Source organism: Populus nigra, chromosome 6 (genome assembly GCF_951802175.1).
Source record: "Populus nigra chromosome 6, ddPopNigr1.1, whole genome shotgun sequence".
Taxonomy (NCBI): domain Eukaryota; kingdom Viridiplantae; phylum Streptophyta; class Magnoliopsida; order Malpighiales; family Salicaceae; genus Populus; species Populus nigra.
Genome location: NC_084857.1, coordinates 944,675 through 962,800, shown reverse-complemented (window position 1 = coordinate 962,800; position 18,126 = coordinate 944,675). Strand labels below are relative to the sequence as shown.

The 18,126-nt window shown below is 35.6% G+C and overlaps 3 protein-coding genes across 4 annotated transcripts; 1 reads left to right on the top strand and 2 right to left on the bottom strand.

Moving 5' to 3' along the window:
- Positions 1–2,632, top strand: LOC133697431 (uncharacterized). Of its 2 annotated transcripts, XM_062119969.1 has the most exons (6): positions 1–58; positions 132–299; positions 827–1,089; positions 1,209–1,420; positions 1,693–1,957; positions 2,196–2,632. In XM_062119969.1, the coding sequence occupies exons 2-6, from the start codon at positions 176–178 to the stop codon at positions 2,490–2,492; spliced, it is 1,161 nt and encodes a 386-aa protein (XP_061975953.1). In that variant the 5' UTR covers positions 1–58; positions 132–175; the 3' UTR covers positions 2,493–2,632. The 2 variants fall into 2 exon arrangements, with proteins under 2 accessions (XP_061975953.1, XP_061975952.1); XM_062119968.1 differs by lacking the exon at positions 1–58 and having other exon boundaries at positions 119–299.
- Positions 2,633–2,913: 281 nt separating this feature from the next.
- Positions 2,914–7,468, bottom strand: LOC133697429 (diphosphomevalonate decarboxylase MVD2, peroxisomal-like). Its single transcript, XM_062119967.1, has 10 exons — positions 7,111–7,468; positions 6,199–6,397; positions 6,011–6,074; positions 5,423–5,486; positions 5,241–5,321; positions 5,007–5,093; positions 4,530–4,687; positions 4,358–4,406; positions 3,611–3,735; positions 2,914–3,491 (listed from the first exon to the last, which is right to left on the bottom strand). Exons 1-10 carry the CDS (start codon positions 7,318–7,320, stop codon positions 3,278–3,280), a joined length of 1,251 nt encoding a protein of 416 aa, XP_061975951.1. The 5' UTR covers positions 7,321–7,468; the 3' UTR covers positions 2,914–3,277.
- A 2,773-nt stretch (positions 7,469–10,241) lies between these two features.
- On the bottom strand, positions 10,242–17,020 carry LOC133697985 (uncharacterized). The gene is made up of 12 exons (XM_062120830.1): positions 16,576–17,020; positions 16,128–16,192; positions 15,919–16,024; positions 15,387–15,458; positions 15,203–15,262; positions 14,967–15,096; positions 14,702–14,886; positions 14,392–14,576; positions 13,633–13,760; positions 12,619–12,884; positions 11,641–11,884; positions 10,242–11,176 (listed from the first exon to the last, which is right to left on the bottom strand). The coding sequence occupies exons 1-12, from the start codon at positions 16,963–16,965 to the stop codon at positions 10,401–10,403; spliced, it is 2,607 nt and encodes an 868-aa protein (XP_061976814.1). The 5' UTR covers positions 16,966–17,020; the 3' UTR covers positions 10,242–10,400.
- Positions 17,021–18,126: the final 1,106 nt, after the last annotated feature.

The window sequence follows — 18,126 nt, the reverse complement described above, 5'->3', positions numbered from 1 at the left end:
GGTTTGAAGAAATGGTGGGGAGATCACAAGTCAGAGGGGTCTTTTTCAAACACAAGAAGTACGTACGTTTATCTTGAAGCTGGTCGAAATATTTTACTATTTATCTTTAGCTAACACTTTTCTTACCTTAGATACCCTTTGATCATTATCTACCAAGTGAAAATTTGACTATAAGATGTGGTGGAAGTCAGCAAGAAACTGCAGTAGCTGCTCCAAAAGAAGAAACTTTTCATTTTATTTTCTGGCAGGTTCCCTCTCCCTCGCGCACACAGTTACTGGGGAGGCTGTTAATTTCTCAGGTTCTTGTTATGTCTCCCTCTCAAGTTTCTTGATGTTTTTTACTCTCACAAGTATGAAGTATTAGCTACATTTGCAATGTAGAGTTTGAATGGATGGATATCTTATTTTGTTGAAACAATAGAGATAAGAAATGTAGTAGGAAGATACTTTACTGTTTTTATTTCTCTTATCGGTTTCATCTTTGAACGCTTGCTTAATTCTCTGCTAGAAACGGATAATATGATTCCAAGATGAGTATGACTGTTTCTTAATTTCCAAGATCTTTGGAGTAATACATATTTCCCATAAATTTATGAAGAGTCTTTCATGACTGAGAGTGTGTTTTGGTCTTTGTTAATGTTGATAATTAGCCTGTTAAATGAAACAGATTTTTGGTTGATATGTTGTAAAACAAAATAATTTAGCTGTGTTTGAGAATAATTTGTAACAATCAGATTAATCTGGGTCGATTATTGTCAGTATCAAGTTGATGAAATTTTCTCCAAGTTCATGGCCCGGCTTGTGAAAAAACTCTCATTTTTCCTAGGGATGCTCAAGGAGGTTACTGTGATCTTATTTCTTGGGTTGGCGGTATGGGCATATCAGGCCACCCAGCCACCACCTCCAAAGATTTGTGGAACCCTGGGTGGCCCTCCCATTACAGCGCCTAGAATGAAGCTGAGGGATGGGAGGCATTTGTCCTACAAGGAGCATGGCGTCTCTAAAGAAACTGCCAAAGCTAAGATCATACTTGTTCATGGTTTTGCCTCTACGAAACATGATATAATGAGTATGACAGAACCCGTTCTGGTAATTTATTTCTAAATTTATGTTTTAATGGAACTCCTTAAGGTTTCACTGGTCAAGAGATTGTATTTGTTGATGGAGAAATCTAACTTTTACCCCTCATTTTATGTGATGATTTTCAGGATGTTGTTGAGGAGCTGCGGTTGTACTTTGTGTCCTTTGATCGGCCAGGTTACGGAGAAAGCGATCCAGATCCCAGGCGAACTCCTAAAAGTTTAGCTTTAGATATAGAAGAGCTTGCTGATCATTTAGGACTGGGATATAAATTTTATGTGATGGGATTCTCCATGGGAGGCCAAGTGGTTTGGGGCTGCCTCAAGTACATCCCTCATAGGTGAGACTGTTTTACTTGCAAATCTGGTAAATTTGCTACATTGGGGATCTTCTGCCAACTTTCAGAATGCGGATGTTGCATCAAAAAATACAGTAATTTCAAAAAAGAACTCAATTGAAAGAAAGTAAAGCATGCTATGAAAAATAATTGTCAATGTTCTTAAGTGTATTCTAGTATCAGGAATCTGCTTGAGATTTGTTTGTGATATGTTGCCTCACAGTTCTGTCTGGTATTATTTTTTGCTTCAAATCATGTGCTCTTGTTTCTTCCAGGCTATCAGGAGCGACACTAATTGCTCCTGTTGTCAACTATTGGTGGCCTGGCTTTCCTGCGAACTTATCGGCAGAAGCATACTACCGACAGATACGACAGGATCATTGGGCATTATATGTTGCTCACCATACTCCATGGCTCACGTACTGGTGGAACACTCAGAAATGGTTTCCTGCATCAGCTGCTATATCCATGAAGCCTGATATTTTATCCCGCCAGGATTTAGAACTCCTACCCCTGATCGCAGAGAAGAGAAACAACAGGGTACTTCATTTTCTTGTTACTCTCTTTTTTTCATTACAAGGAAATGAATCACAAACCATGAGTATCTTAATAAATTCTGTCTGAAAGTGGAGGCGAAAAAAAGATATTCCATCATCTCATGCATAATCTTGCCATAGTCTGATAGGCTTTGTTTTTCATCCACGAATGGATAGTAACGTGCCAAAATTCTTATAAACCCTATCTCATTTGGAATTTTGTACCCTCTCTTTTTATGCAGCCACAAGCAACGCTGCAAGGAGTGTTTGAATCCTTACATCGAGACCTGATGATTGGATTTGGGAAGTGGGAATTTGATCCTATGGATCTTGAGAATCCTTTTCCTAACAATGAAGGCTCAGTTCATCTATGGCAGGGTGATGAAGATATAATGGTGCCTTCTAGCTTGCAGCGATATATTGCCCAAAGACTTCCATGGATTAACTACCATGAGGTTCCTGGTGCTGGACATTTATTCACCGCAATCCCACAGAACTTCGGACAGATTTTAAAGGTTCCTTTTCTGGGAAGGGATTGATCCTATTTGTTGTAGGGCTAGGTGGGTGAACAGTGCATCCCTGATTATGTTCAAACATTTTGTGTGTCTTTCTGCTGTACAAACCATGTGTCTGCAACTGAGATTTGGTCACGTTGCAAAAATGTTCTATTTCGACACTACATTTCACAGCTTAGCATTAGCTGGTTAGCGTTTCCATTAGATAGTCCAATGATGAAGTGGCTTAAGCTGCGAATGCGAGGCAGATCAGCTTTGGAATATCTAACACCACAGTATAGCCGAAAAAACCCAGCATGATAGCATGCCCGGCAAGCTAAAGAAAACAGAATCAAGAACAAACATAACAGGTAAATCAATAATTTATTGAATCTTTGGAGCCTTCAAGGGGAATTGTGTCGGGAATGCCAGCACACTGGCAAAAAATGAAGATAAATAACAAACATAACAGGTAAACCAAGAATTTATTGATTTATGACAGAAACTGATACAAAATGTCGGAAACATCATAAAAACTATGTAAGGCTAACAGCTGAAAGAACCTTAGAAGGAGCAACGGACAGATTATTCATTGTTGAGACCGATAACTTAAATGGACTGAAATATAAAATAAATTACAAATGCAAGGCAAAAAGCAGCATTAACTGCAAATTTGCGAGGAACAGTTGAGAGAATCACTTCACAGTAACCCTTAATTACTGCAAACAATCATCACAGTGGAAACACTTCAGGCTCACAGAAGTGTCCAACTCTGGTCAACAAGACTAAAAAGTACAGAAGTGCAAGAAAAGTTAAATGTGCTCCTAAGTTCATTTGGGCAGCCCAGTTTCAGGATGGAGAAGAGCCTGGCTTTCATCAGAGAGCAAAACAGGACCTCTACCAGGTTTCGTACAGATGAAATAACTGACATCTCCTTTGCTTCTCTGGGCATTCTTAATTTCTGGAGGTGGTGACAAAGCTTCCACATCCTTCATATCTTCAATCCCAGCATCTTTTAGTATGGACTTATCACCTATAACATAACTGAGGAAAAAAAGTTTGATTATTTGAAAACTGATTGATGGGGTTGTATAAATCATGCATAGCCTCCAAAACATTGCACCAAAATCCTTTTGTGACCTTGACATTGGAAGACAATATACCTGTTCAAATCAGCATCGGAACTTGGAGGGAAGTAAAAAAGCAGCTTCTGCAATAACTGGGTAGCAGCCTTTCTATTATGTGCAATCAGAACTGCATTGGGCCCAGCATCAAACGTATAAGCTACCTGTCAAGGAAATCTCATCATTAGCCAACCATTACACATTTGCAAACTGTGACAATTAGCTGGCAGGACCAGTAGGATTCTAACTATCATTTTGTTTCTTTTTTCTTTTATTTTTTATTTTTTATTTTAGGAAAATCAACAACAAAAGAAAGTGGTTGCAAGCATTAAAACAATGTTATGATAAGTCATTACGGATAGGTAAAATAGCACAAGCCACAAGTGAAAAGAAGCTTCATATTTGATGTGATGAAGTGATACATTTTCAGTTACAAAACCCAATACCAAATAAATTATCTCATGATATTTCAGCAACAGCAGGAAAGTATATCTGTACTTGAGGAACCACACAAGATCAGCTAATATTACAGAACACGTTTGCAAAAAGAACAAATGAAAACTAATTACTATAATTAGACAATTGAGAGGGCAATTTTATTATGTTATCATCCTTAAATCACCTATACAATCATCCGTGCCCCAAGCTTGACCATCATCTATGATCAAATTTTTGAAAAATAACGATGGTAATGCCATCACATTCTATCTGGAACTTGCTTCTAAGTTAAGCTCCTAGAATGTGGTGTATATAAACAAACAAAAAAGATAGCAAAAAAAAACAAACCTGAGGTGTTTCTTCTGAGCGATTCCATTTTTCAACACAGCTGATTATCCTGAAATATAGTCACTACATTAAAACTAAACTATATGTCTGGTGAAGGGCTCAACAGGCAAATAAATAAATAATTGATGAAGCTTAAATTTTCATGTCACATAAATCGAGAAACTTTGCTTGCCTGTGAGATGTATCATTCATGTAGAATATTGGGGGACATGTATCCAAGCAGACTGCATGGAACTGATTGCTATCTGCACAGGTTAATTGTGCAAAAGATCCAAAATCACGATTCTTTATGGCTTCTTCCATTTGTTTAATGCGTTTTGGTACAACTTCCTATTTAGTCCAAAACAGAAAGGAGATATTACCAAAAGTTAAATAAATTTCAAACAATTTCAGAATGCATTGATCAGAAGACAGCTAAAAAGGGAAAAGAGAGGATTAAATTTCATAGAAAATCTAAATCTAAACAGCAAGGAAAGGCAGTGTGCAAATCACAAAGCATGGTTATCATCCAGAATAGATTCAGAATAGGGCTCCAGCTCCATTTATGTCTAAAAATCTCAACTGCTAAGAGCACTTTTTGCAATTGAAGAAAGACAACTGCTTAAGAAGAGAAGTTGCAAGAAATTGAATTAAGGGCATTGAAAAGCACCTTAGCTCTGTGTTGCAAAAGCAAGCTAGTTTCAACACTGTCCCGCATTCCTGTGGTGCTACTTGTTTCTTTCTGCCGTGAACTTACCTGGAGAACAAAATCACAACTCTGTTTACTAAAACAACAGGACAAAGAAAAATCAAATTTATTTTCAGGACAGCTATCCCCAGAGTCCAGAGGTAACTCAAACTAAATTCAGACTAACAAGTTCTAAATAAGGGAAAAAACACATACCACAGCGATAATAATAACAAGTTCATCCCAGTGCTTTTCGTCTACAAGTTGAACAGCAAGGCTATCACTTCCATCCTCAGCCTTGTCATATTAAAAAACAATGCATCATAATTAATTGCTCAAAATGGGACAGAGCAATCTAATCAGAAGGCTCCATGGATAAACCTCAAAATCAAACTTACTTTTCCCATGATCCACTTCACAAATCCACCAAATAAACTGCGACAGGCACTGCCAGAACCTTGCCTGAAAAACAAAGCTTACAAAATATCAAACATTGCAAGAACCTTTCCAAGAAACAATGTTCGTAAAATATCAAATGTTAATAGCAACTAGCATGCTTGAATCACTCATATCTGAAAAGCCTTGACAGATTAAATTAAATATATAGCTCGGCTATAAAATAAGTAGAGACAGCACCCAATAAACCAACTTATCAATTACTTAAAGACAGCTCCCTATAAACCAACTTCTCAATTACTTAAAGATATCATTGTTATCAAATACTATCATTGATGTAAGCCAAGAACGAGCAATTAGGTATCAGCAAAGATGCATCTAGCCAGAATTCAAAATAATAAATATTTGTTGGTGGTGACAGCAGTATGAGGATATAGTGGAATAAATGAAACATGTAAATAGCAGCTGCATATGAAGAATAAAATTCTAGGGGAAAAAATGTTTCATGCTACTCAAAATTATTGACGTAAAGACAAAAAAAAAACATAAAACCAAGCACTTAAAATTATGCATATGCTATTAAGGTATACCTTGCAATAGCAGAAAGTTCACTATTGTCTTCTTTTGCATTCATCAGCTTTGCAAGGGCAAAAACTACATAAGAAGATAAAACCAGATGATGTCATGATGAATAAATTCTTCCAGTCCCATACAAGATTGCAATTGATAGGGGGGGGGGTGTTGAACATAGCAAGGAAAATTCGGGGAAAATGTTTACCAAGACAAGCAAAGCCAGCTGCAGAGGAAGCCAGTCCAGCAGCAGTAGGGAAATTGTTGTATGAAGCAACATGCACATGCAATTTCTCCCAATCCTTCTTTGCAATCTTGATACCCTTCTCTTCATCCTCAACATCACAAGCCTGGGCACGAATTTCCCTTAAACAATTTTGGTACCTGCCTCCAGAAAGGGAAATCTCCTACGCTAACCAGCAAAAACCAAATGTGCCATGAGTCAGCAGTGAGGTAGAGAATTTCAACACGAACCCAGCAACCATTTACATATTGCTTAGCAACAAAGAACCATAACTAGCAAATTGTCTCATTTACAGGGAAATTGAAATGCAATTAAATTTTATCCAATCTAGATCCATGTCTTCCTTTTCAATATCAAATCTTGTATCTGGTCTCAATCAATTTTTTCCTTTCCTCTCATTTTCTCAACAACCAAATAGGATGCAATGAAAAACACATCAAAGTTTTCCCTGATGATAAACCACAGGATTCTCAACACAACAAGTTAGCCCTCTTCCTCCCTTATGCTCATCATCCTTGATATAAGTACATGCACAAGTACATCACTACAACAACGCTACCACATGACTTTATGAACTACGTAAGCTGACATGCAATTCCAAAATCTGTTTAAACAGTACGGTTTCAAATAAAGAAATTCTCTGCTATGTTGACGTCCAATTCCGAAAAGGAAAGAGTTTAAGAGAACAAAATCTGACTGTAAAGCTTAATCCAGTAAATTCCCTTCTTTCCAGGTCCCAAATAACCATTAAACATACAAAACAAAGAGAACCCACAAAAATTCACTATCTAAATGAATCATTAAACCCACTGAAATCCCATTTCAAGAACTTCCACAGCAACCAAATTGAAACAGAAAAATGAGAAAAAAGACTACCTTTCCATTGAGCCACATCCGATCCTGGTCAAAACTAGGACTAACAGCAACAGTTGTGGTTGTACAAAGATGAGCCGGATCAAGAGTGACACTTATGCTATCATTAACAGGCAAAATCAAGGTCTCATCTCTCTTGCCCCAGTACTTTATCACAGCTATATTTGTTGGTGTCTGTGCAGTCACCATCCTCACCCATGGTTTCCCTGCCATTGATAATAATCCTCAAAAAGCTTCAAACTTTATTGAAAAAAGGCACCAGAACAGAGATCTGAGGATCAGAGGAGAGGAGGGAAGTCTGCAATATAAATAAGAGAAGAGCCAGTTAAGAAGCAGAAAATGGTGGCTTATTTGGCCTGTGTTCATGTTTGGACTTTGGACTTTCCAAGGTGTCATGCTTATTCAGAACTAATTATAAATTAGTCCCTGTAATTTTAGGATATTGATTTATTAGCCTTGTAGTTTCATGATTTATTATTAAATCGTCATATTTTAAAATCTGCTTGTCCTTTTGTCAATTGAATGTTCTCTTTCTATTTAGTTTAATTTATTTTTTTCTGAAAATAGAGAGAGAGAGAGAGAGAGAGAGAAGAAGAAGAAGAAGAAGGTGAGATAGAAAATTCTGATGAGAAAAAACGTGTTTTGGCAAAAAAAAAAAAACATGCTGCATTTAAGATAGTTAAGTTAGTCAATAGACTGTTTAGTTGTTTTTAATAGTATAAGGACTAATTGGTTATTTATGATAAACTATAGAGGCTAAATTGTAAAAGAGCTGGTGCATTAAAAATAGATTCTAGTATTTGTTTTTCCAGAAAGTCTTTATCTTTGAGTGATGAATTAGCAAATTAGGCTTTTATCATGTGCTATGTTGAAGATGATGAAAAACAATATTTTTTTTTAATTTTAAAAATAAAAAATTCATCTAACGATATGAAAATGTCAATTTCTCATTTTTTTTATTACCCTCTCCACTAGGGATATAAGAAATACAAAGATATTTAGCTGAAAAAATAAAAAATAAATCTATGAATAATCCAAATCTTAGTATAAAAGCTTGTTGATTATATCGATTGACCTGTTTGCCATGTTTTTGTATATATAAAGAAGGAAATTCATTAAATTAAGCACCCAAATTGGACCCAGATGCCGTGCAATTTCCACTGGTATTGTCAATAAATAAATAAATAAATAAATAGTGTGGTGAGGTTGGTGAAGGTTATAAATTTTTATTTAATTCAGATAGTCATGGAATTGTCACTAATCTTTGCATAATTTAATATTTTTCCTCCTGCTGTTGTTGCTTGGAATTTACGATTTTTTAATTCTTGTCTGATGCTTGCTTTCTGTTGCTTTGTGAAACTGAACAATTGGAAAGTGGGCTGGTAGAGGTGATTTCAGTGTTTAAATGGTTCATTTCTCTCTTTCTTTCTTCTGCCATGAATATAATTAATTAATTAATCTCTCTAGCAATTGATATACATATATTCAATTTTTATTGACCCTGGTAAAAAAAATAAATTATTAATTATTATTTTTATTATTATTAAACTTGACTTGAAATCAACTCAATACAAAATTTAAATCATAGATGGAAGGAGTTAACTCGAATAAACCTAAAAAATTTTAAAACTATCTTTTTTAATTTTTTTGAAAAAACAATAGAGAGATGTTTTTAGTAAATTTTAATTTGAATGATGAGTTAATCTAGTTTTCTTATCATCAAATTAATAAAAAAAATCTATAGATTTGATAAAATATAAAAAAAAAATTAAAATGTTGCTAGTTTGTTTAGGAGTGTGGTTACGGTTATTTTTTCAATTGTTTTTAATGCTAAAATATATTAAAATAATTTTTTTTATTTTTTAAAAATTATTTTTGAGATAGTCTATCAAAACAATTCAAAATATATAAAAATAATATTTTTTAATAAAAAATTGAATTTTATAAAAACATGATTACAGTCACATCTCCCAACGCTTTCAGAATTCCTGTGAAGAAATTAGATAAACTGAATAATTGCAGCCAAAACATTAGGCCACACCTTGAATAGGCATATTCAAATTTCAAAAGTCTTCCATATCCACTGCTACATTATCTCCAAGTCAAAGATGCGGCAAAGCTATAACAGCCCAGCACTCCAATATTGACTTACAATGTTGCTTATGTATATCGGTAACTGACCAAGACTTTATTCAACAACAAAAAAAAAATTATGGCTCCGTGTGTTTTGTGCTACTTAAATAGACAATTACCATGCGTTTGTTCTGTCTTATATAATGTTTTTTAAAATTAGCTTTTATTTTAAAATATATTAAAATCATATATTTTTATTTTTTTTAATTTTTAATATCAAGTCAAAATAATTAAAAAATACATAATAAATTCAATTTGATGTTTTTTCAATGAAATAAACTCAAAAACAGAAATTATAACACTTTCAAACACCGAATATTCTACTCCTTTGAAGACTTTCACCCTAAACACAAATGAAAATCCCAAGTCTTATTTATAGTTATCTGTCTAATTTAATAGGTTAATCTGAAAAATTTATCACTCGAAGTCTAAGTTAGATATGGTTTTAATTTGAATATAAAAAATATTGACTCGATAAAATTTAATTAACTCAATCAAGGTTTTAATGATATGATTAAACTAACCAAACTTAATCTAAATAGAACTAAGTGAACTCTAATAACTTTTTTAAAAACAGAGCAAACCCATGTTTTCTTGTTAAAAATAATTAAAACAGGTTAACCCCATAACCTATAAATTGACTCAAAGATCTTAACTCTTTTCCATACTAGTCCCTTGATCAATCTAACAACCATATTCTTAACTATTAATTGTCAAGTGAGTTAATGGTGTAGATTCATTAATGTTAGTTTGTTGATGGAAAATTTTGGTCAAGCTGTTCCGAGATGATGAACCCAACCTGAAATTTTAGGTGTCGGGCAAGATGAAAGCTTTGACTAGATCATGAGCTTGCAAAGGTTAATGTACAAAACAGAATTAGTGGACATCTGATGGAAGTGGAGCTAGATTTATAAGAAAAACTCCAATAACATGTGTTGTCAGCATGTCATACCAACAGAAAATATTGAGGGAAAGAAGAAAAACAAGCAAGCTGCTTTCTGGGAAAGTTAGACAGTTATCATTTTTTTTCTTTGATTGTTTTGGGACCATCAGTTCAACAGCCTGAAACATGAGGAAAATTTCGCATTGCATCACTCAGCTTGATCCTTTTTTGATTGTTACAAGATACAAATACATTGTCAACACTCCTATAATAATTCCTAATCAGAATCTGGATCGACATCCACAATATCAGGGAGAGAATCAGTTGATTGATTATCATCTTCAATAGCAAATGTCGTACCTTTCTGAGCACTTAAGGTTGTTGTGTTTCCATCTTTGGTGGCAAGCCCGTCACTTTCACCTGCCACAACGGCTTGCACTGATGCCATTTCAGTATCCCTGGAATTTAATGCATCATCTTTCGAAGCAAAACTTGTCAAGTCCACGGTGGTAACATTTGGATCACCAGTAATGGTAGGAATGGAGGCACCTTTGGAAGATTCCTGATGCTGCTCCATGGATTCTTGCAATTGCTGTGAGTCAACCATTGTTTCATCACCACACCTTATCTCTATGTCTGCACTAGCAGCTGCTGGCTCGTGCCCATTTCTCCGAGGACTTTTTGCACCTGATGAACCAGCCACGGGAATATTTTCTCCCTGTTGAACCCTTGGAGTTTCAGAAGGCCTTTCAGTGTCCATACTTTTACCCACTGGAGCCTCTGTTTCCTTGCTACTATCCAGCCAACTCTTATACAAATCATCATCTGAATCAGAAAGGCCATGTCCTGTGTCCTGCACGCCACTTGAAAATGGGTTACTGTGCTTCTGGGCAACAGAGTATATATTCTCTGGGAATCTGTGGTTAACTTCATTGAAGGAGCTCGCAGAGGGAAAATCAGCCAGCGGAAGTGCCCGGGGGTGTATAAGCACCTCCAAGGCTAGGAGTGCGTAGGCACAAAATTCAGATACTTTTGTTCCAATTTCTTGCCTGCCTACAAAAATCCAACATCCAACAAGATTAGCAACAGGTTATAAGCAAACCATAAGCATTTGTGAAAAATTAGCTAGGTTATCAGCAAGTGGGCTTTGTGATATTATCATGGTCTAAAGCATTAAATTGGGTTACAACTATGAAGGAACCAAAAAGACCAATCAAAATTATCCATAAAACAATGCTGCCATTGGGGCTTCTATCTAGAAACAAGAAGAAAAAGGTTGGAGCAGAACTCCGTGTATAGGGAAAGGGGGGAAGGTAGGGGCTTAGAGTAAAAAAATGACAGAGCAGTCATAGCACTTAATACAGCTAGTTTATCTTGAAATAAACTAAGCACTAAATAATAAACATATCACTTGAAAAAATAATTGAGGATCACAGCTATTCCATGAAGTCATCCTCAAATGCTGTTCACAGGATGATGGGAAAAAATTAAATTTCTATAAATTTGACAGGACTTACCTCTACGGAAAAGCTCAAGAGCAGGAGCTAAATGTGGGGGCCGTACACGAGAAGGAGAAAGGAGAGATGCCAAAAGTGCATGTAATGCTGCTAACTGTAAATCTGAGCATGTTAGGGTTGATTCATAGGGCAAGAAAGTTTTGCTTTCATCACTAAGCCATCCTTCTTTACAGGATTCTGTTGCAATAGTTATCAAAAGATTATCAACTTTTGAACGCCAAGACTCAGATCTCAAACCGCCACCCTGTCAAAAATTATTATAAATCTTTAGCACACCAATTAAGTCGACAACAGAAAGAAGCAGCCAAAAGCTAAATAAATGATTGTGGAAGCAAAGAAAAAATGCACATGATGGATACTTTTGGCTTTTCATAGTACATTGTAGAAAGGATATTGAAGATGCGCCTTATAACTCCAATATTACAAGAACATTTTATTTTGAGAGGGTACATCTTTCTACCATTAAAATGTGGGAGCAGTAATTTTCACTCACATCCATCAACCAACTCATTGCAAAAGGGTGTTTGGATGACAATTTTATATATTCTGGATAGTGATAATTTGACTCAAAGAACAGAGTACAAAGGGATTAGATATGGGTGGATATCTTAAAACCCATTTACTTAAATCTATGACAATTTTTTTAAGTCAGTGATTTAAGAGGACATTAAAGAGAAAATTGTGAGCTTGAGAAAATAATACTGAGAAATAAAAGGATTCGTTATAATCAAACTTAGTGCAAACATACCCATGACATTAAATGTAACACTTTGATGGTTAATGTATTTGGTAAGGGTTGACAAAAGCTAAACAGGTGAGCACCCATTATTGGCAAAAAGATTCGTAGACACTCAATCTATTTTGACCCTATCCCATGCTAAACCATTTTGCAATCCAAGAAAGGTTGGACTAAAGCACAAAAAGTCAGCAGCTTGGTAGAATATTAAGCACTCATCAAACAACATGCAATAACCATACCACAGTTAGAAGAGTTTCCAATGCCCCGAGTGCAGCTATCTTCACAGAAATTGCTGTTGGATGGTTCTTGGATGTTTCCACCTCCAAACCAATTCTGTCATGGAGCTGTTCAAGAGATCCAGTCGCACCATGCTTTCTCTTTCTGTGGAAAGGTGGCAGCAAAAGTTCGGATTTTGCATTTGCATGAAAAGATGTACCATCAACGATGGGATTTAAATCATGAAGAGAGCAGTTGACAACTTCTTGTGCAAGATATATCGCTATTCCTGATCAGAATATGACTGGAAGTTAGCAGCGGCACCACAAGTATTTCGATGAGAAACACTGGGTCTTTTAGAAAAGAGTTAATGGCTCAATGCATGAACAAAAGCTACTCAAAATGGAAATCCAGGGTCAAATGCTCACAAAATTTTTCATATGAAAATAGTGAAGCATGTTATATGCAGAGGGGGCAGGTTAACCATCCAACATCTTAATATGGAAACTTGAGAGAGCTTTCACAGAGACACTTTCAAGGCACACTTCCACACCGTTCTCTCTCCCTTGCTCTTCTTTTCTGTGAGCAACACATTTACACACATCGAGATGGGGGGGGTCATGCACACTCACACTCTTAAAGGGCCCTGGGCTTTTGTTTATGAAATATGGCCATAAAAAGGGGTGGAGAAAAGCACACATGCTCGAGTACAAGAGAACCTACCAACATATTTCCAAATGCACCAAATGGAATCAAAGAGAGAAGGATTTCCTACTGAATCTTATATTTTATCACATTATATGACAAGAAAATATCATAATATTGTTTCTTGTTCTGCCTTTCTTTCAAGAATCTGAAAGATTTTCCTGGTACTCTTAAGGACAATCAGTCCTGAACTTCAACCATATTTGACCATTGATGTATGATTTATTAGATTCTTTTAAATTGAAAATAACAACAAAATCTATATAGTTAACAACATAACAGATATATATCAGACAGGAAAGAGACAAATACTCTTAAAAATTGCTACATACCAATACCCATGGACATCAACAACAACTTTGTGATGGAGTAGACTTTTATCCTTAACTCTGGTAACTCACATCTCTTAAAATATTCTTTAACAAGCCTCACAATATATGCAGCATGTGGCAATAGTTGACTGCAAAATGGAAATAACATTATGTGAGATGGTGAATATCAATAATAACCAAGATTGATAATGAAAAGAACACTGTCAGCATTTACAGGTTCAGGGAATGGAAAATCACATTCTACATTTAGAAGACAGAAACCAAAATAACAGCAGGCATAATTAGTAGCACAGTGCACCACATAAAGTTCTGGAAAGTGCCAGAGTTTACACATGCATCCAACTAAATAGGACCCTGTTTTGGGTACTTAAAGCGATTGGATGGAAAGAACAAAGCAATGGACAGGAACCTTTTCCCCGACTTGTTCCATCAAATTAACAAGGCAAAACCTCCAAAAACTTTTTCTTCTTTTAAAGCTGTTGTCTTTAATTACTGCTCCGGATACTTAAGCAATGTGCTTCTTCAAGTTCAGGAACCATTTGGTCTTGAAAGTTGCAACTCAACGTAGTCACAGTCTAATCGAAGTGAACTACTTTTTTATACCTTCTCAAACCCAAAAGTCCAGAATTTCCCTACAACTTGCCCACAAAGAACAGTAGATAGGTTTGCCAAATCTGTTGTGATATAAACACAATTGTAGACCCGTTACAAAATACAGCACGGTTCCTCCAATTAGTGATGAGAAAATACTTTGTTTACCTGCGAATCCCCTTTATGACTGAAGCAAGAAGTTCCAAAGCATACGAGTGCAGAACTGGAAGTTCAGAGCAAATGAACTCTTGTTCTGCTAAAATCACAAAGGATGATGTGGTTGGTGACAATGAGCCATTGACCATCAGCACTCTCTCAACAAGGGCCAGTAATGAGCGAACAGGCACTGAAACCTGTTAATCAAACATACAAGATTGATTTATTTCCATACCCAGTTTCAGATTTAATTAAGCAACAATTAAGAATTCCTCTTATGATTAAAAATATGTCATAACAGTCATCAAGCACACAACAGTACCTGGACAGGATATGAATTTGTAAGCATTTCACAACAGCTAAGCATGAACATAGAGACACTACACAGCTTGGATCTCTTTCTTTCCTTGTCTGAGGTATCCTCTAACAACTTTTGACCCCATAAAGAAGGTGGAGGAACTTCTCCTGGCGGAATCAATAATCTAACAGCTTCATCCCATTTTGTTTCTGCAACATGTGCAAGCACATTTTCCACTTACCATCACTGAGACCAGCAAAAGCTCAACCAAGAAGGCATTAGCACATACCTTCCTCTAGACCGGTGAAGATTTCAGTTAGGTAACCATTTACCAATAACAGAACCTTCCTCATTGCTGAAATCCAGCTATCTTCATCTCCCTTTGATTTGGGAAGCAATGCTAGGCAATGAGCTAGCTTCTGGATGATGAAAATTAAACAGAATTTATTATGTTCATGTCCATGCCCTGATCTGCTTATCTTATCAGATCCCAGGGACAGTTAGAGAAAGGAAGGAAGGAGATACCTTCATCAAATTTACACTGAATTTTCCTGAAAATATTTTTGATGTAATAGCAGCTTCAACCTACAAAAGTACTGACATCATTATATCACAACACTTTATCCTGCCAGAAAAATATGTTTTTGCAATTGCTATCCAGTTAAAAATGCTACCTGGCTATCCCAGGATGGAGAATTATGGAACTTACACTTTCATGATGACGCTGAAGCGTAGCAGGAAAGGAAGATATAACAGTGCATAACAGATGAATTGCTCCTTCCTGCACACCTCTCACAATGAGGTTCGTATATGAAAATTCAAGTCAGAAAAAGAAGACTGCAAAATAAATCAACAGACAGCATCAATCCTAGAGATGGATCATGATCGTGACAGAGTGCTAAAATGCAACTTATAAGGTATCCATCAACAAACCCTAACCATAGATTGAGACTGATTTCATCCTCAAACTGAAACTAGAAAGTGAAGGGGATACTGCTTTGTAAGAGATCAAAATCAATCTCTTCAACTATCATAGATCGTGAGCGTGAGCAGATTGGGGTTTTGAAGAAAAATAAAGACACAGGTCTCAACAGAAAGGCATCAAATTATGTTGGAGGAAGGGAAAATGCCCTGGCAGCGGAAAGAATTGGACACCATTGACCAAAAAAAAATAAAACTAAAATAAATTAGCTTTCAGGAAAGCAAAACTTGTTGTGTGATGAATTAAAAACCCAGCTCACCAATACAGCCTCTGAACTATCCTCATTCAACAGCTTTAAAACAGGTTGAATGACTTTTCCAGCAAGTGAAGTCCCCTCCTTTTTCACATTTGGAAATCCCGCCAACCTATTTCATCAAAGACAATACCTTCACAGTTTATAACAATAACAATAGGTGGCACAAACTAAATCAAGTCCAGACCTCTCAAAAAGGGCTTAAAGTTTTTTACCTTGTGATCAAATCCGATATCGAGGTACAAGCAGCCACCTTCACAAACTGAGAATCCCCTCGTGACTGTTTAAAATATAAACATAACAATTCCAACATCAAATTAAAAGTTCCAAGCACAACCAAGTCTTTCTTTAAGAACAAGACTGATTTTACAAAAACCTTCCCCAATACCACATCCTGAAGTGGATTAGGAGCACCCACCAACAGCATCCACTCATACAATGGATGAAATTCCAAGGACATGCTTTTGCGAAGAATCTTTCAGTAAAATTAGCATCGAAAAAACTAAATTAAAAGCTCCAAACTGTAAAGGCTGAACTAAAGATCATTTCTTTGACATTCAAACAAGTATCATGTTCTTTCATTTCTCAAAATATTAAATAAAAAAAAACCAGAAACCCCATTTCAAAATTACCAACTTTAGTTCAAAATTCTTCTTGCAATACCTGAATATGCGTCAACATTTTATCAAACCAAGCAGCATAAGACCCCAGAAACCGGTCGGCATTACACTCTTGACACGTCACCCCCAACAAGCAAATTCCAGCCCAGCATTTATCTGGTGTGGTGGTGGTTTTACTGATAAGAGACAACAAGCGAGTGACCCAATCATTGACGGAGGACTTCCACCGTTCGATTTGTTTGTTGTTATCAGTGATTGAAGGCTCTGATAAGAGTTTGTGAGACTGAATGCAGGAGATAATACGGGAGAGTTTTGATGGAGAATCAAATGGGATTTTATCGTCGGGGACATCTTCTTTTAGAAGCGTACGGATCATACGAGGTTTTAATCCGACGTCGTACATGTCCTTAATCACAGTTTCTGAAGTCGCCATTTTCGAATGAAGCAAAGAGAAGACGAGAGGGGGTTAGGGTTTAAGGATTTTGGTTTTCATAGGGACGGAATTTAAGGGGGGGAAATTGTACAAAGTGGGCTTGAATTCTGGGCTGATATCATGGGCTACTTGGCTGACTAATAGGCACAATAATATAGGGCCTTGTGGTATAAAATATAAAACTTCATCGTTGCCGTATGGGGACAAGAACATGTTATCTTGTATTTACTGTTTAAAAAATTATATAAAATCCATTTCAAAACTATCTTATAAATATATTTATTTTATATTTATATTGTTTTTTCAATAAATATATTTTATTTATATTATTTAGGTAGGTTGTCAGATCCAAGGCGTCTGAGTCTGGTATGACTACCATGAAAATATAACTTTAAAGAATACAATTGAAAAGAAATAAGATGGCGTGACTTGTTAAAAAACTAAAAACCAAAAAAATAAACAAAACCTCCTCTCTTTTATTTTGTTCAGAAGGCCTCTTTTGAATAATATTGATTTTTTTTGTTATATGTTTAATTTTCGTAGAGGTTTTCCTAATTCATCTATGGTTTTGTTTTTATTTTTTATATAAATAAACTATGTTTTTAAAAATAAAAAATATTTATTTTTAGATGATATTTTTAATATGTGTAGCCTTACATGTTATTCTTTTTTTTTTCTTATTCAATCAATTTAATGTTCTATTTTTCAAGATTAAATATTTTGATCTACATATGTCTCTTGATTTTTCAAGTTTTGTTTTTAAGTGTCTCTTGATTTTTCAAGTTTTGTTTTTAAGTGTTATTAATAATTTTTTATTTATTTATTGATACACATAATTCTTAGTTTATTTAATTACATGTGTTGCATAAATTTTTTAATTTATTATATTTTTAGAATGAAACATATTAAAAAAACATGTATATATAATTTTTTATGACCCGCAGGTAGCCAGTGATCTTCTTCTATACAGGGGGAGGAGGAGGATAAATGCCTTTAACTAGTCTTTTGACGTTGAAAAACACCACCATTTATGTGCACGCATGTATATGACCTTCACGCCGGCTTGTCAAGGGTAACCAGCCCTTTCAACCACCAAATCTGAAGCATTGGATATAGTGTTTGGTAAAAAAGTGCTGAGACAAAAGGAAAATCCAAAGTTTA